Source organism: Rhinolophus sinicus, chromosome 6 (assembly GCF_057876585.1).
Source record: "Rhinolophus sinicus isolate RSI-liver-muscle chromosome 6, RSI-T2T, whole genome shotgun sequence".
NCBI classification, from domain to species: domain Eukaryota; kingdom Metazoa; phylum Chordata; class Mammalia; order Chiroptera; family Rhinolophidae; genus Rhinolophus; species Rhinolophus sinicus.
Genome location: NC_142506.1, coordinates 44,196,078 through 44,223,140, shown reverse-complemented (window position 1 = coordinate 44,223,140; position 27,063 = coordinate 44,196,078). Strand labels below are relative to the sequence as shown.

Sequence of the window (27,063 nt, the reverse complement as noted above, 5' to 3'; positions counted from 1 at the left end):
GATAGACTAACGCCTGGAGTCAGTCCCAGATCTGCGTGACACCGGCCAAGTTACTTGACTTCTCTGAATTTCCGTTTCCTCCTGTGCAAAACGAGGGCTGTGGGAGCCACCTTGCCCCGAGTCCAGAGCGCCAATTCAACAAACAGCAGCCATGTTCTGATCCCGGCTCCGAGACGACCTGGCGGCCGGCGCTCTCCCAGCAGGTGTACCACAGTCCCAGACGCCCTTCGGTGGCTCGCGGGCAGGCCCCTCGGGATCCCCGCGCAGGCTCCGCAGGCGGCGGCGGCGTCCCGGACCCGCCCCCGGCGGAGCCGGCCGTAGGGCGGGGGGAGTGTGCGGAGACCCGCGCAACCCCGCAGAGCACGCGCAAGGGGGCAGGCCGCGGCGCCGCCCGTGCCCGAGCGCGAGTGCGCGCCCGCCCCCGGCCCGCCCGCGCCCCGCCCCCGGCCCGCCCGCGCCCCGCCCCCGGCCCGCCCGCGCCCCGCCCCTCTCCTGCCCCCGCGCACCGCCCGCCCGGGTCGCGGCGGGGCCGTGGTGTACGTGCCGAGCGCGCAGAGCGAGTGGCGCCCGCACGCCCTGCGCTCCTCCTCAGGCCGGCCCGGCGCCCGGGACACTGAGGCGGCCAAGGAGGCCGGTCTCGCGCGCCCAGGCCCGCGCGCCGGACCGGAGGTCGCCGTCCGTTGCGGAGGCCGCGCTCCCTCAGCTGCAGCGGCGATGAGGCGCTGAGGCGGCAGCTGGCGCTGCGCGACCGGACCCGAAGGACTAGGAAGCGGTCGGGCCGAGGGCGCAGGGTCGGCCTCCCGGAGGCGAGGGGCGGCGGGTGCATGGCGCAGTGACGGCCCGGAGCCAGGCCGTCCGGCCGTCACCCCTCCCGCTCGGCCGCCGCCATGGCCAACGACAGCGGCGGGCCCGGCGGGCCGAGCCCGAGCGAGCGAGACCGGCAGTACTGCGAGCTGTGCGGGAAGATGGAGAACCTGCTGCGCTGCAGCCGCTGCCGCAGCTCCTTCTACTGCAGCAAGGAGCACCAGCGCCAGGACTGGAAGAAGCATAAGCTCGTGTGCCAGCGCGGCGACGGCGCCCCCGGCCCCGGGGCGAGCCAGCACCCGCACGCCGGCCCCGCGCCGCCCGCCGCCGCCGCGCCACCGCCCAGGGCCGCTGGGGCTAAGGAGGCCAGGAAGGCGGCGCCGCGCCGGGACAGCGCCGCCGCCGGGGACGCAGCCAATGCAAAGGCCAAGCCCGCGGCGGCCGCTTCCCCGCCTCGCGCGGCGCCGGGTGGCCAAGGCCCGGCGGCGGCGGCGGCTGAGGCGGAGCCCGCCAAGGAGGAGCCGCTGGGCCGCTCGTCGCTCTTCCAAGACAAGGCGAACCTTTACCCTCCGAGCAACACGCCGGGCGAAGGGCTGAGCCATGGCGGCGGCCCGCGGCCCAACGGGCAGACGAAGCCGCTGCCCGCGCTGAAGCTGGCGCTGGAGTACATCGTGCCGTGCATGAACAAGCACGGCATCTGTGTGGTGGACGACTTTCTGGGCAAGGAGACCGGCCAGCAGATCGGCGAGGAGGTGCGCGCCCTGCACGACACCGGCAAGTTCACGGACGGCCAGCTGGTCAGCCAGAAGAGCGACTCGTCCAAGGACATCCGAGGCGATAAGATCACCTGGATCGAGGGCAAGGAGCCCGGCTGCGAAACCATTGGGCTGCTCATGAGCAGCATGGACGACCTGATCCGCCACTGTAACGGGAAGCTGGGCAACTACAAAATCAATGGCCGGACGAAAGTAAGTGTTGCTCAGGGTTTGCGCTGGACCGCCCTCCCTGGGCGGCAGCCCCCTGCGCGCGACAGGTGCCGCGTAGGGCGAGGAGCCCCGTGTCTCTATCAAAGGGGTCCCCTTATGTAGCACCCCTTAGAGAGGACGGACGTGATCCGTCAGTGGGTGTTCAGCCGGTTTCTCTCCGTCCGCTGTTTTCCACGTACCGCGCGTTTACAAACTTCTCCGTCTCATTGCGTGGGCTCGCCCTTCAACTTTGCTGCCTTCTCTCTTCCATTGCGCTATTACTTCAAACCCAGATGGAGTTTTAGCTGCCCAGTGGGGGGTATTAAAGTACTACCCAAAGCAAATGCTGGGTCTGCGTCTGCCCTGTGTTTGCTTTAGTTTCTCCATTCTCTGTGATCTTTGAACCACTCGTCAGATTCTAACCTACAGAGTCGGATGCCGTGTTTGGTTAAGAATCTCCCCGCCGACCACAGAAAGGTAAATTTAAAATAAGCGTGTAGTTAAGAGCCTTCATATCAGGAAGACCATGGCCGCTCCCCTCCCCCCTCCCTGCTGTTCTGAAGCCCATTACAAAACTGGGAAAGAAGTATTTCCGTTTTCAGACCTCTCAGTGTAGGCAGGTTACATTTTTAGCATAGGTTTTCTTTATTTGCTTTGTTAATGCAATCCCTCTGTTTTGTAGCTTCCTGGAAAAAAGCATGGAATTGGAAAGGGAGGGAGGGCTCGTTCTAACATCTCCATTTGGTGAAATCTCTTTGTTTTCTCTTTACGAGTGTAGTTTTTCCCTAACAGATTCTACAGTTCCCACCTAGTGTAATCCCTCTCCCTCAGTGTGGTGAATGGTACTCTTTCCTCCTTAGTACTCTCTTGCAGTTCTTTTTCATTTTTCTTCCCGGATGATAGGAAATCTTTTCTTTGTATCCAGCTCCACTCCAAGCCACCCTGCTCCACCCTCCACCATCAATCTCTGATTTTGTGAGTTGAGAGCTTGTTTTAGGAGACCATCACACGTGCATGTTTGCATACACACTGACTCTTCCCAGTAGTTCTTTGTGTGAGTCAGGCCATCTATTTTGTTAACCGTTTTGTGTTGCCTCTCAGGCGGCCAGAAAGGCTGAGCATAGGCAATGAGGAAAGGTCTAAACATGAAAATTTTGTGGGGGAAATACGGTGTGAAGTCTGATTTACGTGTGACCACTTCCTTGCCATTGCTACATGAAGGCACATGTCTTCAATATCCTGTAGTCTCAAAAAATGAACAGTTGCTTAATCAACCTGTCTTTAATGAGATTTTCGTTTATATATTTTTAAGTAACTTTGTCATGGACCGAATCTGAATGTAGTCATGAACTCGAGAGCAAGAAAGGAACTAGCTTGAGTCTATAGCTCTGCGAAGACTGACCTAAGTATGTTGTTGGGGCATAAGCTTCAGGGGAAGTCATGAAGATAATGGCAAAATCTTCCTTGATCTGCTTGCATTAATTTAGCTCTCCACGTTAAGCTCAGCCCTCTTCTCTCCTAGCTTCCTGTTTTCACCTGTCCTCAGGGAAGGGACTGCAGTCAGCCTTGTTCTTAGACTAGTTGCTTCTCAGGAGGAGGCTGTTAGAAAAGAGCCATCACCTTCCTAAGAAGCCCCAGTGGCTGAAGGAAACAGTAGTTCAGGTTTTAAATTACTTGACTGTACATACCGTTTTGTGATAAGGGACTAGCTGAAGGAAGGATTGATTTTTAACTCTTTAGATTTGATCTTATGCTTATAGGAATTTTAGGGACACAATCTCAGGATCTATGAATGATTTTAGGGAATCCCTTTCATTGGCTGAGAGAGTTGATACTAATCGTGTTTACTCATGTAATTTAAGTATGTATGTACGTATGAATGACTAAATGAATAAGTAAATAAATAAGCAAGCTTGCTTTGGGGGAAGGACACGGCAGTCAAATTACCAGCCACCACATTTGCAGAACCAGCGTGTGCTGTGCTACGCACCAGATTTGTCTCAATACAGACATGATGACGATAATCTTAATCCTATAAAGCAGGTAGTATCATTCCTAATTTACATTTGAGTCTATTTCAGCTCAGACTTGGCCAAGGCCTACCACTTAGGATAACCTAGCTGGGATTCAAACTTTGGTCATTTAGCTAGTAGCAAGCTCCATGCTTTTTCTACTGCCCTGCATGTTAGGTGAGAAGGTGTGGACTGCTTAGCATACTACTGGAATGAAAATTTGATATACAGATTTTGTTGACAGTGACTCTCACTAGCCTTGTACATGAATCGTATTTTATAGATGGGCTATATAAACTTTATTAGGTGACTATACAATGTTTATTTCAGATCTTGGCCAAAAAGCCACTGTCTAGCTATCCACCTGAATCATGCCCATTGCCGTGGCTCTTAAGAGACGCAGAACATGGATATATATGTGATTGACGAGAGGGGCTTCAGTTAAGAATTTTATTACCCTTTACAACATTACAGAGATTTGAAGCATTACTTGCCTTGATGTGTAGTATTTTTCTCACTTAGATTTTCACAGAATCTCTGTAAAATAGGTAGATTGTTGCTGTAGTCGCTCTGTTTATAGATTAGAAAAGTGAGCCCGGGATAGTTAGGTCACTTACTGGAAAACATGCAGCACACTGGGACTTAAAGTCAGGTTTCCTGACCAAAGTTCTGATGTTCTTCTTCACTGACGTTACTCTCTGGGGTCTTCGTGTTATGTCAGGGCCTGCTAATCAGGTGCTATGTAATGGGCTGTGGCTCCTTCAGTGCAGGCTCTGATGTCCCCCGCCTGTCTGGCCATAGCTTGTCCAACTACTTTAAAAGAAGAACTGCAGGGAAGGATGGCGTAACGCGGGAGAAAAATGGGAACATGGTTGTACCCACTTGTGTAGCTGATCCCCTCTTCCCACCTTTTCTGGTCCTTTTTTGGGGGAATTTTACCCCCTTTTGCTCTTAAATTGACCTTTGATCCTTCATCCTTTCTCACACCCTTTCTTCCATCAAGAAGCCTTAAAGTGATGTCCAGTAAGGAAGAATCCTGGTCTGCTGGTTTGTGAAGAGTAGTGTTGTGTGGGCTGTAAGAAATCACAGGAGTCTTCACGTGGGGGCAGAGGAAGAAGGAATGCAGAGGACTAAGGATCATGGGAAAGTGCTGAACTGTTCAGTTGGAGTTTCTTAGCCACTGTAAAGGAAAAAGTTTGCCTGCTAAAATTAAAATACTAGAATCACATACATACTTCTGGAATTTTATCCCAAATTTAACTCTGTTCAGTTAAAAAGTACATAAAGGAGTGATAAAATAGGTTGAGACCAATAAGCAGCAGATAATATTCCTAAGATTTTTCACTTAGTACTGCAGTTAATTACTCAGCTCTGGCTGATTACGGCTTTTTAAAAATATGTATGTATACATTTTATTGGGGAATATTGGGGAACAGTGTGTTTCTCCAGGGCCCATCAGCTCCAAGTCGTTGTCCTTCAATCTAGTTGTGGAAGGCGCAGCTCAGCTCCAAGTCCAGTTGCCGTTTTCAGTCTTTAGTTGCAGGGGGCACAGCCCACCCTCCTGTGTGGGAATCGAACCGGCAACCCTGTTGTTAAGAGCTCGCACTCTAACCAATTGAGCATCCGGCCGCCCCTGATTATGGCTTTTACAACAAAGACTAGGGGGAGGGAAGTTCTGTCACTTTATTATCACTGCCTTAGAAGTGGTGGTGACAGTCCTCTTCAATGTTATAAACAAAACCAAAAAAAACTCACTCTCTCTCTACTCTTGGCATCCAGGATGTATAAATTGAAGCAGCTTGTTTAATGTTTTAAAAGCTGTATCAAAATTCAAGATCAAAGTCAGTCATTCTGTATGCAGAAAGGCTGGAAATACTGCCGCTGCAGTAATTTTTACATAGCGCTTTAAAATTTAAGAGCTGCATGTGGACTGAAAGAGTAGTCTTAATAGGTTGTGACTGAACCAAGTTCAACTTTGTAGGAAGACATGTTATGTAGTGAATTAGTTTACATGCAGTTTACATAGAAGGTATCTCCTAAAGGAATTTTATTTGAAATTAAAAGGGTTTTTTTTGACATGTTTATAACTCTTCACTTATCTACGGCCTACTAAGCCACAAAAATACCCTGCAAAACCTTAATCACACCGGAGGGCATCTAAACGGAGGAGGGTAGTGGACTTGGTGCTGCTGTTAGATCTGGGTTGGATCCTGCATCTGCGCGTTTCTGTGTCCTTGAGCCAGTTGCTTAGTCTCTGAGCCTCAGTTACTCCATTTATAAAATAGTGTTAAATGAAACCTGTCTTTCCTGCCTCTCACCTTGCTGTAAAGACATGGATGCAAAAACTTTTTAAGTTGTAGAACGCTGTGCAAAACTGTTGTTAATTGTGTTTCCCCGAAAATAAGACCGAGCCAGACCATCAACTCTAATGCGGCTTTTGGAGCAAAAATTAGTATAGGACCCGGTCTTATCTTACTATAAGACCTGGTCTTATATAATATAAAATAATATACTATAATATAATACCGGTCTTATATTAATTTTTATTCCAAAAGGCACATTAGAGCTGATGGTCCGGTTAGGTCTTATTTTCGGGGAAACACAGTAACTACTACTGTTCTTCCCATTTAAATTTTTTTCTATTTTTCTGATTTTTTCTTTAAGAGTGCTGTGCTTTTCCTGTCTTTCCCCGTTATAAGCAGGAGGAAAAAAGACTTAGTGATCACCCATTTTTGACCTAACAGTTCCCCCCCACCCCCCCCATACACACACTTTTTTAAAACAGGAAATAAGTTCCAGAGAGGTTAAGTGACTTGTTCAAGGTCAGAGCTGGTTCGTGACAAACCTGACTGACTGACGTTTGAATTAGTTCATTCTCATATCTGCAACTTTATGCTGCATCTCATGTAAAAATTGCATATTCCTATTTAACTAATTTCGGTCTATTTTATAACATTTTTGAGGATTGCTTGAACATTTATGACTTTTCCTTCTCCCATTAACTATCATTCTGCAGTTTGGCTTATCTGACATTCTAGTTTAAATTTTCCTCCTTTAGATAATTCCTCCCCAATTTCCCTAGGTATTCTGTATTCACCTTCTTTCTCTTCCTCGGTCATTAAAGCCACTTTCCCTGAAACAGGTCGAGTCTGCCTGCACTTAGTAGGAACTGTCTTTTTGTGCTGTGTCTGATTTACATGTTTATCCTGTTTTCCTTTCCCTTATTTTCCTCTATCAGCCCTGAAATCTTTGTTCATCTCCTCCCATGTTTTCTGACACCTCTGCCTTTCTGGTATGGCTTCGGATTGATGTTATCAACTTAGTTGTTTTTATTTAATTTTTTGCTTTAGGCCTTTCACACGCCACCAAATGTTTCAGTCTCCCTTTCATTTTTGCACATTCGTAAACAGTTTTCATGGATGCAGTTTACTACTGTGCTGGCATTCGGTCTCCTTTTCCACTGTGCCCTTGTTTCTGCACTTGAAACATTGTAACTACAGGATGACATTCAGATCTTAGCTTGTCTTTGCCTCTTATTCCAGCTAATGCTTTTTGTTCCAAAAAAAAAATGAAAGAAACAAACAGAAAACTGATAAATGGCTAACCTAAGTTTTTCTTTTATTTCACACCTGTATTTCCCAGTCCAAACTCTGAACTATTCTGTCACCTTTATTGGAATGCTTTGTACTTCATTATCACATTTTTCCAGAACCAAGTCACTGTTGTATTTCTGAAGACCTTGGATAGTATCTATATCCTCTGTTTGCTTATTGAAATCACCATAAAATTTTCATGAGTGTGGAATTCTTCTTTTCCTTATTCATTGTCCCAAATCCCATTTCTGTTTGTTGTTTTTTCCCAAATCCCGTTTCTTTACCAAAGCAAAATACAAGTACTCTTCTCCTTATTGTATTTTCTGAGTCCTGTTTTGATAATCTTTTCATTCATTTGTTCATTCAACAAGAATGAAGTAAATACCTTCTACGTATAGGTACTGTTTGGGGAGCTAGGAAAACCTGAGCAACCGGAACAAAACTCCTCTTCTCATGGGAGGTGAGGGGTGGGCAGACAGGCAGTAAACATGTACAATTAAATACACAACATGTTAGGTGGTAAAAGTTAGGACAAAAAGTAAACAAGGACAGAGTGGCCTGGGGAACTCTGAGTAGTACCTGCAGACATGATGGGAATTAGTTGGATCTGGACATAGTTTGAAAGTAGAGTCAGTGAGATTTGCTGATGGATTAGATGTGAGGTGTGAGAGAAAGGAAGGAGTCAAGAATGACGCCGAGGTTTTTGGCTTGAGCAGTTGGAGGGAATAGTTATCATTTTATCTTGCCTAACTCTTCTCCTTTTCTTCTCTTGCCCCACTTTTTCAGTTTCCATTTATAGTAGGTTGTCGACGCTTTTTGCAGCCAAAGCCTGAAGAACAAGGTTCTATGCTCTACTTTTCCACATTCCTTCAAATTGGCTGTGCTTGCTGCCACTGCTGTTGACTTTACAGTCCCATCCTTCCTTCTCCAAAGGCGTTTGGGTTTCTTTGCACAGTCAGTTCTGGCACAACAGGGTGGGGGCTGCTGGGGATCCTGCCGCACGTGTGCTGCTGACAAGTGCTTCTGCTTTCTTGCGTGAACTACTCACGATGGCTTGAGGGTGCATCTGTGTCACAAGAATTACACAGATCCTGAAATTTAGGGAAACTGGAGAAAACTCGTTCAACATGAGGGGCAAGCATAGATTTAGATTAAATGTGAAAATAGAAGTAAAACATTCATTCCATTTAAACATGTCTTGAAAAAATAAAACTACTACAGAAAATTGAAAAGAGGTAGAATGACCGTAAAACATCAAAAATAATTCCATTGACAAATAGATACGAGCAACTATACGATAGCTTCCTAAAGTAGTAAATAAAGAAGGGGGAAGTTTATGACAGCTTAGGGACCATCTTTGATGGTCTGAAAAAATGTTAGTGGAATATGAGCCCTCATCCTCTTGAGGTGGAGCCTGACACTGGAATTAGAAATAAAAGTACCAACTTTCAAGTGGCAACTGAAAGTGTTAAAATTACAGTATACATAGTATCCAGGACTTTTAAGCATAGGAAGCCTTGCTTTTGACTCCTGGGCAAGGGAGTGTTATAAAAGTATGGGTATTTTAAAAACTTAAAACCTGAAAGGTCGATCACCAGCTATGGAATCCAGAAACCTATAATCTCTAATTCAAACAACTTCAATTTAAGACTTATTTTTGTATAATAAAACCTAGATTGGAAATACCACATCTAGTTCGTTGAAAAGGTCTAATCAGGAGTTTGGAATCTTAAAAGATTGACCATGCATCTGAATTTTTTCTCATGAATATTGGTAATCAACTCATCTATAAGTGTTAACTAGAACTTCAGAATAATCTGGATGAAACAAAACTTGCCATGAACTGAATAATTGAAGCTGGGTGGTAAGTATAAGGAGATCGTTACACCAGTCTCTGTACCTTGGGATAGATTTGAAATTTTTTCATCAATACGAACATTTTTTAAAGAAAAAAAATGGGAACTAGAAGTTCCGAGTCTATAGTTTCAAACCATTTGTTGTTGCTTAATTGCTCTCTGATTTTAGCCAAATTTTCTAACAAAGCAGTAGCTTCCTCATCAGTGTAACAGGTTATTAATAGGACCTCTTTGAGTAGTTTGTTTGAAGTGGATAATAGGTGAGAAATGCTCAGCAACCAGTGCTCATTTAGCATGAGCTGTAATTATAACAATAGCAGAAGGAAGAGGACGGGGCAGCCAGGACTTCAGCTATAATATTAGGGTTTGTTAAAGGCTCCTTGATCTGTCTCTTACTCTGGCATCTGTACGCTGGTGGACTTCTCCACCTGAATGTTCTGGAAGTACTGCAAACTCAGCATGATTAAGACCAAAGTTTCCTTTTGGAGAGCATGAGGGTGGGTGGGGGTGTCTGATGGGGGAACATGTTTTAAAATTGATCCTATCTATGAACTCCATGATTCTTTCAACAACGATTTATATAGTGCCTGAAATATGCAAGACGAGTGCTGGGCACTGCGAGTACCCCAGTGCCTGGTCGGGGGGATTCTGTCTGCTCTCTGGAGTGTTACTGTGGGAAGGGATGCAGCACTGAGCCTGCAGTGAGTCCCATGTGTGATGCAGCTTGTGAGACGCACAGCATCCTGGGGGAGCGCGGCCTGGGAGACCCAGCGGGCTGCCAGCCAGAACCGGAGTCCCTGAAGAAGCAGTGATTAGACTGAGGTTTCTGGAGAGTGAGTCCATTTCAGGAGAGTGAAAGTCTCCAAGTCGAACAGAGCATGATGTTGTAGAGGACCATTCCTTCCTTTATCAGTATATCAGTTTTACTCATTTAAAAATTATTTCCTCTCTGTCTCATTCCTCATTCCCCTTTATACTTTCCTATTGAAACCCACCTTCATCTCTGTCCTAGATTACTGTAAAAGCCTAATTTTGTTGTTTCCCCGTAAATAAGACCAGGTCTTATATTAATTTTTGCTGCAAAAGACGCATTAGGGCTTATGTTCAGGGGATGTCATCCTGAAAAATCATGCTAGGGCTTATTTTCCGGTTACGTCTTATTGTCGGGAAAACACGGTATATCTTTCTAGTCCATTCTACCCATTGCCCTTGGCTTTATCTTTCCAAAACACAGACCCCTATCCCATTCTCCTGGTTGAAAATACTTCTTTCCCCCAAAGTCTTGATGTGCTGTGCAGCTTTTTTAGAAGAACATTTCATTTCCTGTCATGCTTTGTAGTCCAGCCACCAGAGCCTAGGAGGAGGTTCTGTTTTCTACCCCTGTGCATTTCCCTGGCTCTTTCCCTGTGGAATCAGAGGTTTCTCTGATTTGTTTCTTGCCTGGGTTTCTCTAAGCAGAACTACCACTCTACGCTGTCCTGTCTGTGGGCGTGGCACTTACCACTGATGGGACACCTACAATGGTGCTTTCCTCTGCTGATTGTGAGCCCCTTGAGGAGGGGGAACAGCCAGTGGGACCCTTGTCCTGTTCACATTGGTGTCCTCAGCTTCTGCGTCTGGCACAGTGCGTACTATGTTTTGAATTTCCACAGCACCACCTGAGATTTTAATAGCTTTATACCTGGATTGTTACATGGTATTGTTGTTTCCCTTAATTCATTCTTCTCCATGTACCACCTGTATCCATCTTACATAGTTTTACCAACACTTATAAAAATCATACTCAAAAATCTTCCAGATTTAGTTAAAAGATACAGTTTGATTCTCATGCATCTAATACTAGCAGACTGCTTAGACCCACACCATCTGTCCACGTCCTCTCTTCTCTGTTTCTCTGTTGCTCCTCTTCTAAATACAACCACTCTTTCAGCCAGACTGTTTTCCTGTTACTCCTGCCCGGCTCACTCCTCCCAACACGTCTGTGAATTCTTTGGTTCACGACCCACACCCCTCCCCCCACAATTTAAACCCCGTATGTCCTTTAGGGTCTAGCTTAAGTCCCATTCCCAAATATCTCCCTGACTCTGAACCTCCATTGAGCTCTTTTCTCAAAAGCTTTATGTACCTTTTATTCCTAAAGTATCTTCTTCAGAAAGTTACAAGGGCAGGGAGGCTGCTTTAATTTACATAGTTCTGTCTTCCGGAAGCACCTTTGCTGCTCTCCTCAGTCACTCCTCAGTCATTATTCATGGTAACACTTCGTGAATTGCGCTCATCCTACCGGCCCTGTCTGTACCTCACCTCTGCTTCCCCTTTTTTCTGTCCAGTTTCTACAACTCCGATAAGACTTTGAACATGCGGGAGGGTTTTTGTCCAATTGTGGTCAGTTCCCTATTCTGTGCTTACTATGCTGTTTCTAGTCCCCATTTTCCAGATAAAAATAACCCAGGCCCACGTGGCCTAAACTATTTCTGACTCTGAATACTGAAGGTAAAATGGAGTTCTGTGCTATTGCCTAGGCCCAAAGTCAGTTGATCAGGTTACAGATTGTGGTAGGATCCTGCACCTGCAGGAGCCTCCAGGGCAAGTAGCTTACCTCCCTCACCCCCACCCATGGCACGGGAATCCCCAGGGAACACGTGTCACTTCAAAACAAAGCAACATAATAGACAAGATGTTGAAAGAAAGCGACCAGACCCACTGAATGCTCTTGTGTGACCTAGAAGAGGAGCTGTGGCTACGAGCTGGCGGGAGCTTAACATTCCTACCACATAACTGGTGAGCAAAGGACAAATGTTTTAGAGCAAAAATTTAAATTTCTAAAGGTATAGTTTTGATTTAGTTTTAGAACTCTGATTTATTCAAAATCTCAAATAACCTTAAAGGAGGTTTAGGAGTTATATTTAACAAGATGAGAAATATTTCTTGATGATCAGAAAACCTTTGCCCTTAACCACGTTCAAGCATTTCATCAACTTTGGGGCAATGGTGGTTTACCTGTGTTGACAGGACACTGGCAGTGCAGCGACAGACTGCAAGTGTAGAGGCCGTTTGAAATTGGTCTGGGAATGCATTTGAACATTTTTATGCTTTAAAAGAATTTCACGTCCCAATTTTGCTTAATTTTGGTATTTAAAATGTATTTTTTCATTCTCTGAGTACAGTTTTTTAGTTGGTAAAGGAAAGTAGCCTGAGATTTAATATTTACCACAGATAATTTATGTGCAAAGAAGGGTTGTAGTTTTGGGTGGTTACAACCCAGAGTATTTTGGAATTGAATTTCTTGAATAAACAAAGTTTTAGCCGAAAATCATGTAAGATAATAAAATAACATTCTTCCCAATAGCTCACAAGTTTTTCAAGGTGATTATGTAAGTTACTGGTTCTTAGCTTTGTGTTGCTTCTGGGCCCATTTAGGATCAAAAGGAAGCGGTGTACCGTCTCACCATAATCATGACTGTACACAGTTTTCCTGACAGTAAAGCCCATCCAGAGACACTGCATTAAGAACCAGTGTTATAAGAAGCGTTCTGAAGAACAAAACAAAACGAAAAACACTTTTATTCCTTTTGTGTCTGGTTATGAAGAGCGAAGTTTCTGTTTTGTTTGTTCAGTTGGTATTCTTGCCCTGTGTCTATAGAGATATGCTCCCCACACTCTGCCATCCACAAATAGTCTCAGTTTAAAGTTCTAGAGCCCCCGATGAAGGGGTATGTGTTGTAACTTAACACCAGTGGTCTGTACAGACTTTGGAACGACGTTGGCCTTGCACAGCCTGCCTATGAAACAGCAGTTCTTCGGTGGGTACCAGGGGGGCACCGTGACCTCCCTGAGCATGTCTTTGCGGGGGGCACGCTGTTCCAAGCCCATGTGCGGGGGCGGGGGGGGGGATCCTCGCTGTGGGATTCTGGGTGTGAGGTTTTGCATAAAAAGACAGACTTACCCCAAAGTTTGGCGCTGGATTTTGCTTCTCACTTTCCTCTTCCTTTTACACTGTCCTGTTCCCACTGTGTATGTTCATGTGTGTTTTGCTTTTGTTTGGTTTTACTTGTAACTGGCATTTCAGTGAGATTAATCTGAATTTTAAAAAAATAAAAACCTTAGTAATAGTGCACCAGGGCAGGGGTGGGGCGGGGAGTGTGCTTTTACTAACAAAAATGAAACATTCATATCAGTTGATTTTCTTTATATTAAAAATAATTCCTATAATTGTTAGAGCTGAAGTATCTCTTGGTAATTTTGATAGAAAGTATTTTTAAAATATGTAAAACTGTTTATATTGCTGGTTTTCAGGAACTATGCTTTGATGTTGCATAGTAACTGGAAGATTGTTCTCTAATGTATACTTACTCTAAAGGTTCTCCCAGGTGTTTCTTCATCTTAGAATTGTCTGGGGCTGGGTGATTGTTGACCCAGCAGGAATGGGAGCAGGGCCTGCTGGCACTGCTCTGGATTCTTGTCACCCGGCTCTCAGCTCTGAGCAAGTCACTCAACTTCCCTCCAGTGTCTTCGTCTATGAAATGGGAATAACACTGACCTAACTGACAGAAGAAATGTTGAGAGATTGATTATTGTAAAAAGCTTTATAAAAAGTGATTATATTTTTAGCTCTCAGCAGCGCCTTTTCGAAGTATTAATTAAGCCTTGGCCGCCTGCCCTTAACTCTAAACCTTTGCTCTCACTCACTGTATTCGTTAACATTGGCATCACAAGTTCAAGTTCAGTGTTAGATTCAGAGTTCTTGGCTCGCATTCAGTCAACCTTATTTTTAATCTAACCTACTCTGTTGCTGATTGGGCAGTTGGCACAGCCTTGGCACTGTGAAGAGAGAAACTAGTCATAGATTAGGTTAGATTGTTTTGTAACTTGCTGGTATTATTTATTTTTTATTTACCATATCGTGTATAATTTAACAGGAGTCTTTTAAAACAAAATCCTAACAGGTAATTCTTCCTTAGCTATTTTTCAGTCATGCTTTATGGCTTCTTTACCCTTAATGCTCTCATCTTGAGGATATTATCAATTCCTAGAAGTATTTTGGTGTCCGTGCTGTTGAATTTGACTCCTGTAATAATTGTGCTCATAGTGAAAAATGCATTTTTAAGGTGCTCGTGTTGCCCTTGTTTTAAGAAATTGCTTGTAGAGTACACCCTTTTTTCTAAAATTGATCGTTCTTAATATTTTTAATAGTTGAAACATGAAACCATTTAGATGTGAACCATCTTACTAAATGTATTATAGGAAATAGCTTTTTTATGTTGACACTGGACAGTTATTTTAGTCATTTACAAAGAAAATAAAGCTTATTTGAAAATAAGGAATAAAGGGAAAGTGAATTTAAACTGCACGTGTCCACATCTGTATTTTTCTTATAGAAATCCATGCTGTCTAGATATTATAGGAGAGTAATTGCTTTCAAGTGTATAAAACTTTGAGTAATTTAATATAGTTTAAATACTTGGTCGTTTTAGTGCTTACTGTCTTTTCAGTTTGGGAATTGCATATATATCTTAACTGTAAAAATCTTATAGGAAAGAGATTGCTGCTTTGCTTGTGACTTTACATGTTTTCTGATTATAAAATGAATGCAGTGCTTCCAAATACAGGAAGAAAAAATTGACAGAATAGAAAAGGGCAATTGCCAGATTAAAAATTATAGGTGGAGATTTGTTCTAGTAAATCTTAGGACCAAGGAGACAAAAAATCAATAAGGGAACAATAGAGGACTTGAGCATTATCTGCCAATTTGACCTAATTGACATTTGTTGAACACTCCTTGAAATAATGGAATTAAACACATTCTTTGCAAGCACACATGGTACAATCACCAGAGTAGATCCCATGCTGAGCTGTAAAACTAGTCTGAGCAAACTTGAAAGGACTGAGGGACATCAGAGTATGTTCTAGGACCACAGTGGAATTCAGTTAGAAATAAATAATAGGAAAAATCATACAAATCCCATATATGTTGAAATTAAACAACACATTACTAAATAACTGTGAGTCAAAGAAGAAATAGATACAGACATATAAATTTAAAAGAAAACATAAGAGGAAATCTTTGTAACTTTGAGATTAGGTAAAGATTTTTTCAGACAAAAAGAAGATGAACCATAAAAGAAAATAATTGACAAATTGGACTTCAAACGTTAAAGCCTTTTGATTATTGAAAAACACCATTTTTAAAAAAAGACAAACCCTTTGGGTGAAAATACTTGCAAAACATATACCTGACAAAAAAGCTTGTATCTGGAATGTATAAAGATTTCTTATAACTTAAGAAGAGAAACAACCCAACAGAAAAATAGGCAACAAATTTGAATAGAAATTTCACAAAAGAAGATATATGAATGACGAAGTACATGAAAAGATTCTTAACATCATTTCTTACTAGAGAAATGAAAATTTAAAACTCACTGAGGTCCACTATACATATACTAAAATGGCTAAAATTTAAAATATTGACAATGTCAAGCTTTGGCAAGGAGGTGGAGGGATTAGAATGCTCACACACTGATAATTCATTACTTGTGGGAATGTAAAATGGTGTGGCCACTTTGGAAAACAGGTCAGCCATTTTTCAAAAAGTGAAATTATAGACTTGGCACGTGACACTCAGTATCTAAGTTTTCCACTCTGACATATCTACCAAGAGAAGTAAAAACATGTCCACACAAAGACTTGAGTATAATTATTCATCATCATCAAAAACAGGCAACGATCCAAGTGTCCATCGTCTGGGAACTAGATAAATGAAATGTGGTGCATCACACAAAGGGATACTACTCAGCAGTGAAATGAAGTGAACTAACTCCTCTTGTGCAACAAGTGGGTGAATCTCAGAAACACTGCCAAGTGAAAGTGTGTACCATAAATTATTTCACTGACTCCTTGTGGTAGAAGTTTGGGTGCTTTCTAATTTTTTTTCTATGACAATTCTGCATTAAATATTCTTGAAGATAATATCTTTGTGCATTTTTACAAAGTTTTATAAGAAAATTTTCTAGAAGTAGAATTGCTGGGTTACAGAAGATGATAAAAATCTTATCTGATATTGCCAACATTTGCTGAACACTTATGTACCAAACACTCCAGACCTTCTTGTTTAACTCTCCCAGAAGCCATGTGAGCTATAGTTACTATTATTTTCTTCATTTTAGAGTTGAAGAAACTGAGGCACCAGAATTTTTTTTTTTTTAAGTTCCAAATTATACACTAGGAAATTGCAGAGGCCGGGCCCAGACCAGGATAGTCTGATTCCAGCTCTTGACCTCTTCGCTAAGATGTGAAGTATGCTTCTTTTCGTTATGCATGTTTTCAGGGTGTTGTGTTTTCAGGTCTCCCAACTTGCTCTATGCATGACAGAAATTTCTTAATTTTAAAAAATTGAGGATGGGCCAAATATTTATCAAATGAGTCTCCTTACTGAAATCATTTCAGAAAGGCACCATTGGAATGTTGTTTAATTTCATCATGGACAAACTCACACTCAAGAAAAATACCAACCATTTACTTAAAGGGACATTCTTTTGGTAGTTTACAAATGTAGTATACAATTCTTTGAGCAGGTTAGTTTTTTCACATGAACCAAGTAGTAAAGCTCCTATTAACCATACGGTTTGCAGGTGGGCAGTATATGCAGAGGGTATCACCACCCTTCACGTGTGAAATCTGCGGCAGAATCACATGCGTGGCAGGATCCCATGAGAGCTTCTGAATCCGATTCTGAATCCAGGGTGAAGGGCAGACATGAAGTCTTAAAACTTCATGGAGATTCTAATTTACATTTGAGTCTGAGAAAACTGGTATAGGGCATACTCTTAATCGGTAAGAGATATAAAAAATGTGATACATGATTCCTCAGATACCCAAAGGACATTGAGTAACTATTCTAAACACCTTAACGACCACTAAATTGGCAAAGAAAAAGGACCGCTTACTAACTAAAACAACTGGTTTACATTTTCTTAATTGTATTAATCCCATAAATTAACACTTTCACCTTTTCCCCCAGGGTTTCTACAAGTAGGTGATACCATCTGCATTTATTTGGTCATCAGTGACTTAGTCCTTAGTGTTCTTATAATACATGTACCTTCAAGCGCTGTTCTGAAAGCTATTCATCTTACAAGAGGACCAGTCCTTTTCTCTCTCCCACCTTTTCTCTCCTTAGCCACTCTGCTTCACGTGACCCAGAGCTAATATGGTATGTTGGTTAAGATACTGCGTCAGAATGCCCAGATTCAAAACCAAGCTCTGCCACTGGCTAGTTGTGTGATGCTAGGCGTTCTCTGCCTTGTTTTCACATTGTTTCGTGGATAACAGTAGTACTTTTGTCGCGATTGTGGAGAAGACTAAATGAGCTTGAATGTCTGGAAAGCATTGTACGTGTCACACAGCAAGCTATTAGACTTAGCACCCCTCCCGTTTTCCTTTTCTCCTCAGGTGACTGACTACCTTGCCCTGGCTTTCTGTACTCTCTTGAGCCATTCCTTCTCTGCTGGCTTCCCTTCCTCTTCTCACTAAATGTAGGTATTTCCCTCTGATTTGGTGTCAGCATTCTTCTCTAGCCATACGGAACTCAGCCACTGGCTTTTATACCACGCAGACCTGGGTTTCAGTTCTACCTCTGACACATCCGAGCTGTGTGACCTTGGAGGTTAGCCCGAATCCTTCCAGGCTCAGGTTTCTGATCTGTAAATAGGGCTAATGCCCCGATTGCAGGCTTGTTGGGAGGATGGCAGATAACACAGCGCCAGTATCGGGTCTGACACAACGTGGATGCTGAGAGAATGGGATCTGCGGCTCTGCTGCCATTTCTGGCTTCTCTCATCCACTTGATCTCCAATTTTGTATCTTCACGTACCATTACTGAACTGTTGAGTCTTCATTCTCTTTCTCTAGTTGGATTTCATTCTTGCAATGTTAAAGTAGACTTTCTGTGTCTTGTTGGTGTTTTATTCGCGTTTTCTTATCTGATACCGAACTAATCCTCTGTCATCTTCCCTCTGAAACTTGCTCTTTGTCATGTGTTCCTTTTTGCAGTTCATCTTGACGTCCTCTGAGTCATGCGTAGCAGCATTCAGCACTTGATGCCCTTGCCTCTGCTTCCTCTCGGTGTGGCTTCCGTTGTACAGAGGCTCAGACACCCGTCTTTGGCTTTCACTTATCAGTACTTCAGTCTAGACCCTCACTACCTTGTATGCTTTTTCCAGTAGGCAGGGATGTCATCTCCCTGCCTCCATTATTCCTTATCCTCCCTCATCTCTCCTTTATATTCATCTTTCTCTTACCAGATTTCATCTTCCTAAAATGGGGAGTCAGCAGATTTTTCTCAAAGAGCTAAATAAATAGTAAATCTCTTAGGCTTTGTGGGCCACGTCGTCTTTGTTGTAGCTACTCTGCTGTTGCCACCGGAAAGCATCAGGGGATAATATGTAAATGAATGAGTGTGGCTTATTCCAGTAAAACTTTATTTACAAGAAGTGGTGGTGGGCTAGGTTTCGCAGAAAAGGCCAGAGTGTGCTAGCTCCTGTTGTCCTAAATGACAGCTCAGATTGTTATCAGTGCTTGTTTATGTTACTTCAGGCATTCATTCTATAGCTTGAAAAATCAAGTCTGAATTCCTTAGCATAGCATTTGAGATCTGCTATTATGTGGCCTTGATACAGCTTTATTTCTCTTTGCTCATCGTGCATTCTTTGTTTTAGCAAAGGCAGCTACCTCCTGTTCCCAGGACATGCCATGGTTTATTAGGACTCCTATGCGCCTTTGGTTGGATAAGGTCCTAGAGTAAGTACTCTGTATACGTTTTAATTTTCTTCCCTCCCTCCCTTCCTTCCTTTCTTCCTTGCATACTTTGAAATTACCACTCTTACAGTGTTTCTTGAAATCTTTCTTTTTTTTTTAATTATCGACTGCTAGGTAGGACCGTCTTCCTAACTCCACTTTCCTACTCTTATCTAAATATTTTAGTTTTAAGTGGTTTGCTTCTCATCATTTGGAGAAGAAAAATGTGCAATTACAAATGTTACAGAAATATTAATGCTCATAGCAATTAATCTGAATGGTAGTTCCTAACTCTTAGGTGCTACGAGACGCATCTATTAGTGATCCAGTGTTACATGGAAGTTCTTTGGGAAGGCAGCTTTAGGTCTGATGGCGTACCAGTTTCTTCCCAGTCCTAAGTCCTAGCCTTACCAGGCCTCATGGTCTCATGCAGACGTCAGCACACTCTTCTCTAAGGCCAGACAGTAAATATTCTAGGCTTTGTGGACTACCTGGTCTCTGTTGCAACTACCTATTCAGCTCTGCCATTGTAATTTGAAAGAACCATAGACAATACATAAATGATTGAATTTGGCTGGATTTCAGTAGATTTTTATTTGCAAAAATAGGTGGTGGGCCAGATTTGGGCTGCAAGCTGTAGTTTGTCACCCTGGCTAGTGGCATCGTGCCAAGTGATGTTTGAAGCCCCAGGTAACAAGTGTATCTTCCTTGAGTGTCTGTTTTACTCAGTTAACATGTGAGAAAAGTAGTTTAATTGGTAAGTAATTCTAAACATTATTTTAATACCTAAGTGGCTATTCATGGAATAGACTATAAAATTAAAATGACTAAGATAAAACTGAGCCTTTCAAGAAATGTCTTGCTTGTAGTGAGCTGCTTAGATCTGTATCTTCAAACTCTCTACCATTTGCTGGAAAAGTTTAAAAAGCATTGCTAGGTGTTGGAGCCATTGAAGGATTGGAGGAAGGCAATGACATCACATTTTCATTTTGGAAAGCTAACTTGAGTGAGTGTGGAAAATGGTTTGGAGCAGGGCATGGCAGCCCTGGGGGCTGGGAGACATGTTAGGAGGCTGGTACAGGACCCCAAGCAAACAATAAGGACCCTTTTTACGTGGAAGTAATGGAGATGGAGAGATTCCGACAGACAGGACATACGAGAACATTGGACTGCACGCCGCAGGGTAAGTAGAGAAAGACGAGTCAGGATGGTTTCTAAGCATCTCCAGGGAAATTGGTTGAAAGGATGCCATTTAGTAAAGGAAAGAATATATGAAGAAGAAAGAGCAACTTGAAAGCCAGGGAAGACAGGCAGGTAAGTTGTTTTGGGGATAGTTGAGTTTCATTTGCCTGTGTACATACAATTGGAAATTGGTTTTACGGGTCAAGGCTCCGGAGAGCCATCGGGATGGGCTGTGGTCAGCACACAGGAGCCGCCGAAGCACAGGACTGGATGCAGTCAGAGGGAGAGTTCTGGGAGCGTGAGCAGTGCTAAGCACGGAGACCCTGGGGGCAGCAAAACCTTTCATTGGTGGAGAAGGGGAGGTGAGGAAAGTTATGTTGAAAGAAAAGGAGGGAAACCAGAAGTTTGCTGTTTTAGAAAAGGAGGAGGAATAGAGGTGCAAGATGAAGAGTGATGGATCACACACAGCAGAGAGGGCTAAGCGGGATGGGGAATGGAAGACACGTGTGGCTTTTATTAAAAGCGGGGGAGGCCTCGTTTGGCATCTGCCTTGGTAACGCCGTTGGAGTTAGGAGAGCGAAAGTCAGGGAGCAGTGAGTTGTATGAATGGGGAGAAGATGTGGCCGAGCGCTCGGGACCTTCTCAAGCCTGAATGGTGTCTGAGTCATCACATTCTGTGACTGGAGATTCTGAACCATGACTCTGGGCTGACTCCTGGGAGTCTGCGTTGCCAGCAGCCTCCCAAGCAGTGGGTGCTCCTCTTCTGAGGACGGCCCGGACCCACAGTTCTCGAACTGTGCACTGAGGCACCCCCGCCATTCGCAAATTCCCCAGGGGTTAGGGAACATTTTGAAATGTCAAGGGAAACACAGCAGCATCTCTTGGACACCACAGCATTAGATCGTTGTACAGCAGGTCCTCGAGTAACTGTCATTTTTTTCAACGTTGTTTCTTTGTAACATTGATGAGATGCTGCAGGAACATAACTCCTGTTCATAGCAGTTAGCCTGTGGGAACATTGGTTTTCATACACATGGTTTCGCTTAGTCTCAGAACCTATTGATGACGTTAAGTGAGGACTTACGTATTTCTTTTGCTGATGTCATGCCTTTGTAAAGCTGCGTAAACGTCAATGTGAAACAGCAAATGAGGCTGACATGTCGAATCAGATTCCAAGGTTTGAAAAGTTACGCAGTGTCCAACAGATGCTAAATTGTTCGGACTTAAATACTTGCTAAGCGCTCTGGCCTATACTACTTAGTAAAGAGAACGAAAGATACTGCTTTTGGCCTCGGAGTGTCATGAAAAAGTGGCTGAGACACTGTCATGGGGGCGGCCTGTGGGGTCTCAGCTCCTGCTCCCAACATAAGAACACAGGATGTGGCTAAGCCAAAAGGACACCCACGGAGCCATAGATGGGGGAGTCATACCACTATAGTCTCACTGGAGGCTGGATTCACATGACGTGCGACCTGCTGTCCGCTTTTCTGCCAACCGAGCGAGCGACTCCCTCTCTCCACCACAGCCCCGGCAGTTATATCAGCGGCCAATTGGCTAACCGGCTACAGCCAACGGCCATCTACTACCTGAGCCAGCACCTTTCCACATGAGGCCGAGAGCCTGGAAACTGCTCTCTGGGGCTCTGTACCCACCATCCACCCCTCCAGGGTCTCGATTCACAATCTGCGTGACAAGCATCTTCTGCGAGGGGCCCTGTGCCATATTAGCCTACAAGCACCTACGGACAGAAAGAAACAATAGTCTTAGGAACCAACAATGGCAAATCCCTTCCATCTGGGAGGATACACGCTAGCTTTTTGTCCTGGGAAAGGAGGGTCCCTGCCACTGGCACCTTTCCTGGTTTCTGGTACCAAACCTTTATGGCAGTGCTTGGGGTCCCTTGCATAGTTTCAACATGTAACAGAACAGGGTACCCCATAATAGGCCATAGTGAGAGCACATAGGTTCCCCGCAAAATCATCCCGGTATTGGGACCTCCGTATACTACAGTCACTTGCGGTGGCCACTCATCCACCACCCCTGGCATCACTTGCAAATCATGAGTCAAACCGGCCCCCCATGGGGCTATCAGGCCCAACCACCGACAGTGGGGGCTTTTGACCTGCCAGGGCCAAGTCCATTGCTGCCGTTCCCCTGCTTTCAAGCATGTGGGTGCTGGCAGCAAAATGTTCCCATTTCTGCCGTAGCCTGGCTTTAACAGAGTCTCACTTGTGGTAACTTGTAATTGAATGGGAGCGGCCGTTCGATGTAGCAGAGCTTCTACTGGTGCGGGCCTCCCTTCCGTGGTCTCTCATTCAGGACTCTCAGGATGTCCCATAGATGTGAGGACAGCCGCACACACATCGTGGGAGGGTGTTTCGACACCCGGAGGCCTTGCCTCAAAAGGCTGTTGAAGCGTTCAATCATGCCAGCTGCTTGTGGATTGTACAGGGTATGAAACAACCATTGTACGTCCATCCTGCTGCACTTCTTACCCCGTAAAATGGGTACCCCTGTCACTTTCAATGACTTGGGGGCACCCATAGAGGGCGCACAGCCGTGTAAGGGCGACCACTGTATGCCGCTGATCCGCAGCCGGACAGGGCCAAGCAAACATCAACCCGGCAGCAGTGTCCACTGCTGAAAATGCGTACATCGCATTGTGGGCCTTAGGCAGGGGTCCAATGTAATCCACTTGCCAGCGCATGAGGGGCACCCTCCCTCGCATAATCTGCTGTGTCTCCCAGGGGAGCCTCCGCCTTTGGGGGCTGTCCTGGGCACAGATGGCACAGTCATAGCAGGCATCTGCTATCTCCTGCCATTTCAAAGGCAGACCCCAGCATCTGCTCACCTGCCACATGGTTCGGCTCCCAGCGTGCTGCAATTTCCTGATGTGGCTAGTGGGCCACATCAGTGGCAGGGGCCCGCTCTAACCATCGGACCCGTGCTAGGGCATCTGCTTCATCATTACCTAGGGAGACTAAGGGGGAGTGACCTGTGACATGCATTAAGGTCACCTCCTTTCTCTGCCCTAGATCCCAGAGGTCCTGCCACATGTCTTGACCCCACAGTGGACGGTGTTCTACCAACCAGTTTTGGTGTTTCCATGTAGGAAGCCCCAATGTTAGGCCCCGGAACACCGCCCAGCTGTCAATGCAAATAACTAGGGGCCCAGGCTCGAGGCTGATTATCATCCACACAGCTCGTACCTCAGCCCACTGGCTACTCTGGCCCGTCCCAGTATCAAAGCAAATGGTGTCTGTTTTGGGCTGCACACCAATAGCCGTCCAAATAGCTGCAGCCCCTTGGCTAGAACCATCGGTAAACTAGGCATCTTCAGGTACTGGGGACTGTCCTTTGTAGGGCGAGGGCTCCAAGTCCTCCCCTCTCGGCAGAGCGCTGGGCTCAGCCTGGGCTACAAGCTCTGCAGGCCCCAGGACCTGTTACAGCTCTGTGCTCAAAGGTCTTGAACTAAGGGTGCTACGTTGCTCCAAGTAGGCACCCCACTTGGTGAGGGTAGTCTTTGCCACCCCCGTTTTGTGTCCCTGGGTCCACGTATGGACCCACCCATGGACGGGATATGTTGTTTGAACCAACACCCATGCCGTTCCTGTGATGGCTTCTGTGGCCACTAGGGCTGCGTACACAGCAGCCAGCTGCTTATTAGAGAGTAGCGGACTTCCACTCCTTTCCACAATTGGGACCAAAATCCCACTGGTGACCGGAGACACTCCTGCCGTTGCCAGAGGCCCCAACCATACCCCTCTTGGGTTACGTGAACATCAAGTTCAAATGGGCGGCCAGGGTCTACTACTTGCAGAGCCTGTGCCTACTGCACTGCCCGTTTCCTGGCAGTGAAGACTTGCTCTATAGCGTCTGTCCAATCCCATGAGGCCCCCTTTTTTATCATGTTATACAAGGGCCTTGCCATTTGTGCTAAATGGGGTACAAACGCCCGCCAATATTCTAGCAGACCCAAATACATCTGCAGTTGGGCGACCTTGGTCGGCCGGGGAAAGGCTTGTATTTTGTCAATAATCACCTCAGGTATGACCTTTGTCTTACCCGACCACACAACACCCAAAAACTTGATGGATAGGCCAAGGCCTTGGACCTTTTCCTCATTCACCGCCCAGCCGCATGACTTCAGGTGGCGGAGAAGAGAGGGAGCTGCTTGCTCTAAATCTGAAAGAAAATCAGAAGTTAGAAATATGTCATCAACATAGTGAAATAAGATCACAGAGGATGGGTGATCCCACTGTGCCAAATCCTGGGCCACGAGCCCATGGCAGATAGTGGGGCTGTGCAAGTATCCTTGCGGAAGGACTTGAAAAGTCCACTGCCACCCGTCCCAAGTAAAAGCAAACTGCTCTTGACACTCAGGTGCAGTGTCAATGGAGAAAAAGCATTGGCCAAGTCCACTACATAGTGATATGTCCCCAGGCAGACAGTCAGACGATCCATTAAATCATGAATTGAAGGCAGTGCAGCGTGCAAGGGTGGCGTCACCTTATTTAACTCCCTATAGTCCACAGTCATTCGCCAGGTCCCATCTGGCTTCTTGACAGGCCATACTGGGGAGTTAAAGGGACTGTGCGTTGGCCTCGCAATATGTGCCTTCTCCAATTCCATATTGTACGACCAATCTCCTCCTGCCCTCCTGGCAGGCGGTACTGTCGCACTGTAACCACGCGCCAGGGCTGTGGCAACACTTGAGGAGGGTGGTGAGCATGTCCGCGTGTCACCGCTTTCACCACCCGGATCCGGAGACGGAACTCTCCTACCGACGTCTGTAAGCTGAGGCCATGTAGCACGTCCACCCCTAGAATATACTCCGGAACGGGGGAGACATAAACCTTGTAGGTACGAGGAGGAAGCCTTCCTATACCCAGTGGTAAGGAAACGGCTTTCACAGTCACAGTTTTTCCCCCGTAGCCATCAATGCAGATTGCTGGTCCAGGGAACAGTTCTGGGTTCCCATAGACAAGACTGCAGTCTGCGCCAGTGTCAACTAGAGCCAAAACCCTCTGCACATTAGAAGGGAACCAATGTATGGACAGTTCCACGTGGGGCCTCCGGTCCCTGCTTGTCCCCTCTGACCGGGTACCTTGGCCCCACCCCTAATCAAGCTGAAAGGAGTCGGACTCAAGTGGCTGCATGAAGTCCTGGAGGGACATGGGTTGCGCTTTCCCAGACTTCTCCTTTAGGCTTCTCCGGAATTGTTCCAGACGCAACTGTTTCCAAAGTTCCAACAACAGTACATTGGGTTGTCCGTCTGTGTTCTCCCGATCGACCCCTGCTGCCTTGCAATCAGGCCACATCTGTGCGTGTGTTACTCTCTGAGGCCCGCGACCTCGCCCCTTTACTTTTGCTTTGGGCTTCCAGGTCTCAACTGTGCGGACCTCCTGTCTTAACTTCCTTCGCCTCCGGCTTTCAACATCCCCTAGGGTGGCCATGGCAGTTGTAACTTCATGGATCCGTTGCCCCACATAGGGTGTAAGAATGGCAACCAAGGATCCAAAAGCACTCGCAGGTGCAGTATCCAAAACCAGATCTCTCATGCTGACAGTAAAAAGCTCGTCATCCGGTCCCTGCATGTTAAGGTTAAAAATAGCCTGTCTCATACCCATTTCACGGATGATTTGAGTAAGTTCAGTACACGATTGCCATTGACTCACAGTGTCTGGCAGCTCGCCAGCCTGTCCCCATACTGTGCGTACCGCAGCAGTGAGCCACTGCATTAGAGAATGGTTGCCCTGGTTGTTGGCCAACCTATGGCAGTTTTATAACTTTTGTCGCAGGGATGGATGCGCTGTCACGAAGGCTAGCTTTTCCTTCTCGCCTGGGGAGCAGAGAATGCTGTCTGCTCCCTCGTCCCATAAACGTAATAGCCAAGCCGAGACTGGCTCTCCAGGGCGCTGTCTGTACCGCCTCCCCAGCTCCTGCAACTCAGTGGGAGTGTAAGGGGTGTAGGTAGTGAACTCAGTCACAGCTGGGTTGCCGGCAGCAACGCCCCCGGGGCCCAAAGGTTGCTCACGTTTTACCCTTTGCTTCAAGATTGGCCGGGCTTGGGGGTTGGGAGCTACATTGTCTCCACTCGCTTCCTCAGCCTCTGCCTCAGAGTCTCCACATTGGGGCTCCTCCTCTAACAGGCGGACCCGAGCTTCCAGCGCCTCCAACCGGGACACCTGGTCCGGCACCTGGGCCATTTCATTAAGCGCATTTTCCATGTTGAGACTCAAGGCCGTGAGGAACATCCAGCCCACACAGCCGACTGTAGCCTTCGCCTCCTCAGGCCACCACTCAGCCAGAGCCTGCAGGGCCCTCTCCACACTGGCTGGAGAGCCGTCCATGTCCTCCCACCCCTCCTTTGGGGTCCAACTCCTGAGAACAGTGGCCACCGGGCACCATACACTGTGTGGGGGCCACACATCCTCCTGCCCAGAGTCAGACGCCATTCCTACCTGGTCGGATCTTGCTCACCCTGCCAGGTGTCTGAGTGGGTGGAGGCCTCCGTGTAAGATGTCCACCACCCTCGGAGCCTAAGGCCGCAGCAGATCACCAAAATGAAGGCAACGCCGTCCATGGCCAAGAGGGTGGTGTGCCATCTGGAGGCGCGAGTCTCCCAGGCAGACCGCGCCTCCCATTCCTGGTGTCGCTCCGAAGCTGAGCTCTAACACGCACAAACCGCTCCACCGTGCTTTGGTAGGTTTTGGCCGGCACTGTACCCTGCTTACGAAACTGAGCTTTTATACGTATAAACTGCTCCAGTACTTTCTGGAGCGTTTCGGCTGACACCACACCCTGCTCGCTGAGCCATTTCTCGTGCGGGGTATCAGGCGGGGTCTCAGCTCCCGCTCCC

The 27,063-nt window shown here is 46.0% G+C and overlaps 1 protein-coding gene across 4 annotated transcripts in view; it reads left to right on the top strand.

The window, feature by feature from the left end:
* The first annotated feature begins 538 nt into the window (after positions 1–538).
* Positions 539–27,063, top strand: part of EGLN1 (egl-9 family hypoxia inducible factor 1) — a 51,153-nt gene continuing 24,628 nt past the window's right edge. For 2 of the 4 annotated variants that reach the window (XM_074316456.2, XM_074316458.2), the window contains exon 1: positions 539–1,772. In XM_074316456.2, coding sequence (XP_074172557.1) covers positions 888–1,772 — 885 coding nt within the window. In that variant the 5' untranslated portion in view covers positions 539–887. The remainder of the gene's footprint in view (positions 1,773–27,063) is intronic. The other 2 variants (XM_074316457.2, XM_019757349.3) reach the window with 2 other exon arrangements.